Source organism: Muntiacus reevesi, chromosome 1, assembly GCF_963930625.1.
Source record: "Muntiacus reevesi chromosome 1, mMunRee1.1, whole genome shotgun sequence".
In the NCBI taxonomy this organism is placed as follows: Eukaryota; Metazoa; Chordata; class Mammalia; order Artiodactyla; family Cervidae; genus Muntiacus; species Muntiacus reevesi.
Window position 1 is genome coordinate 82,387,478 of NC_089249.1, and position 2,678 is coordinate 82,390,155.

The 2,678-nt window shown below is 42.7% G+C and overlaps 1 protein-coding gene across 1 annotated transcript; it reads right to left on the bottom strand.

Annotated features, from left to right (window-relative positions):
- Positions 1–2,031: 2,031 nt before the first annotated feature.
- On the bottom strand, positions 2,032–2,199 carry CTXND2 (cortexin domain containing 2). Its single transcript, XM_065927047.1, has one exon. It carries the CDS (start codon positions 2,197–2,199, stop codon positions 2,032–2,034), a length of 168 nt encoding a protein of 55 aa, XP_065783119.1.
- Between the last annotated feature and the right edge of the window lie 479 nt (positions 2,200–2,678).

Consider the following 2,678-nt stretch of genomic DNA (forward strand, 5'->3'; position numbering starts at 1 on the left):
GGTGGGATGGGGGAGGGGAGGGAGGCTTCAGAGGGAGGAGATGTTTGTATAATTATGGCTGACTCAGGTTATTGTACAGCAGCAACCAACACCTTGTAAAGGAATTTTCCTCCAATTAGAAAATTAATTTTTTTAGAAAGGAAAGAGAAAGTAACTTTATGCTTCTTAAGTGTGACTTCTAAAGTGGACATAGTGACTTCTAAAGAGGACAGTATGGAAAAGGGTGACAAAGAATGATAAGAAAAAATTTTAGTTAATTTATTTCTTGCAACAGATTTTAGTTGCAGCATGAGCGATCTTCGTCTGAGGTAGATGGACTCCCTAGTTGTGGCACACAGACTTAGTGCCCTGCAGCATGGGGGAATCTTAGTTCCTGGACCAGGGACAGAACCCATGTCTCCTGCATTGCAAGGCGGGTTCCTAACCACTGGACCACCAGGGAAGTCCCTCTAGTGAACTCTCCTACGGACTTTCCTGCCAGTTAGCTGTAGTTCGCTCTACCAAATTTCCATAACTTCAGACTTTGGAGAGATGGAGTTATGATTTCCTTCTCTTTTCTCTTAAAAAGTCCCTAGGATGGTGATTGTGACACTTATCATCATGTATTATATATTAGTTTGCTGTGACCGCCATAACAAATTATCACAAACTAGGTGGCTTAAAACAACAGAAATTTATTCTCTCAGATTTCTGAAGGCTAGAAGTCCACATGGTGTTGGTAGGGCACACTCCCTCCAAAGGCTCTGGAGGGAAAACTTTTTTGCCTCTTCCAGCTTCTGATGGTTCCAGGTAAGGATTCTTTAGCTGTGGTTGCAAAACTCCAATCTCTGCTTTCATTTTCACATGATCTTTTCCCCTCTGTGTGTGTGTCTTCTCTTCTGTCTTTCATAAAGACATTTGTCATAGGATTTAAGGCTTACCCACTAATCCAGGTTGAATTCATCTTGAAATCCTTAACTTTACATCTGCAAAGACCATCTTTCCAAATAAGGTGATGTTCATGGATTTCAGGGATAAGGACATGGACATATCATTTTGAGGGCTCCTTTTCAACCCACTAGATGTTATTTCGTAAGTGAGGAAATGTAGGCTGAGGGAAGTTAAAGGGTTACCCAAGACAAATTAGTTCCCCTCTACCACAGAACTCTGCCCACTTGAGAAGGGCATCAGCTTTTACTAAGCTTCATACACTAAAAAGGTCCTGTTAGATTCTTATCATAGGATAACTGGTTCCTGCTGGCCTTATATTTGCATAACTAAAGGGACATCCTAAGACCACCTCTAGGAGGGCTTAGATGCACCTTACCAGGCATCAGGTTTTAGATGCACCTTACCAAGCATCATGATATTATATTACATTACCTCATAAAATTATGGCCAACTGTCTAATTATCTTAAGAATATTAGATATTGGAGGATTGAAATTCATGACCTTATTTTTTAATTAATTTATTTATTCTTTTGTTTTTGGCTGTGCTGGGTCTTTGTTGTTGTGTGGGTCTTTCTTTAGTTGCAGTTAGAGGGGGCTACTCTCCAGTTACTCTCCAGTGCGGGTTTCTTACTGTGGTGGCTTCTCTTGCAGTGGAGGATAGGCTCTAGGTTGGCCAGGCTTCAGTAGTTGAGGTTCCTGGGTTCTAGAGCAAAGGCTCAGTAGTTGTGGTGCTTGGGCTTAGGTGGTCCGCGGCATGTGGGATCTTCACAGACCAGGGGCCAAACCCACCTCTTCTGCATTAGCCGGCTGATTCTTCACCACCAAGCCCCTGGGGAAGCCCCTCATGGCTTTATTTTAAAAGATAAGTTCAACCTGTCTCAGCCTCGCTTTGGTAACTATTTCCCTGAATAGAACAATACAGACTAACTTGTGTTTCATCCCTATTATTATTCTCAACTCACCTTCATGTGCCTATTGTGAAATGCAAGGGGGAGGAGGCTGAGGAATAGGGAGGTGGAGTAATAAACAGTCTGTTTCATAAATGTCTGTGTAAGAGATTTCAAATCTGCAAAGGGAAGTTTATCAGGTTTTTTCATACTTTAGCTCAGAGATGGTTCTGTAGCTGTAGAGCTGGCCTCGTAGGGATTCTTCACCAACTTGGCACACCGAAAAATCATCACTATTAGGAAGAGAAACAGAAGAACAACAAAGGCAATGGCAAAGCCTTTGTCTACATCAACACTACTGGACAGGCTTGAATCATCCATGGGAACACACACCTCTTTACCCTTGTCCAACTGTAGCTACTTCCTCAGGAATATCTTCAGATTTGTCATATTCCTAGACAAAAGAGGATAAAACAAGTTTATTGTCTTATATTTGTATGTATGTATTTTTTTAAATTGGGGTATGTGTTAGTTGCTCAGTCGTGTCCGACTCTTTGTGACCCCATGGACTGTGTAGCCCGCCAGGCTCTTCAGTCCATGGGATTTTCCAGGCAAGGATACTGGAGTGGGTTGCCATTTCCTTCTCCAGGGGATCTTCCCGACCCAGGGATTGAACCCGGGTTTCCTGCATTGCAGTCGGATGCTTTACCATCTGAGCTACTAGGGGAGCCCTACTAGCTTGGGGTATAGTTGCTTTATAATGTGTTGATTTCTGCTATATAACGAAGTGAGTCAGTCAACCCACTCCAGTATTTCTGAAAAATTCCATGAACAGAGGAGCCTGGGGGGCACAGTCCATG

Bases quoted from the DNA above. Each gene is read 5' to 3' on its own strand.
- CTXND2 (XM_065927047.1), bottom strand. From the start codon at position 2,199: ATGGATGATTCAAGCCTGTCCAGTAGTGTTGATGTAGACAAAGGCTTT.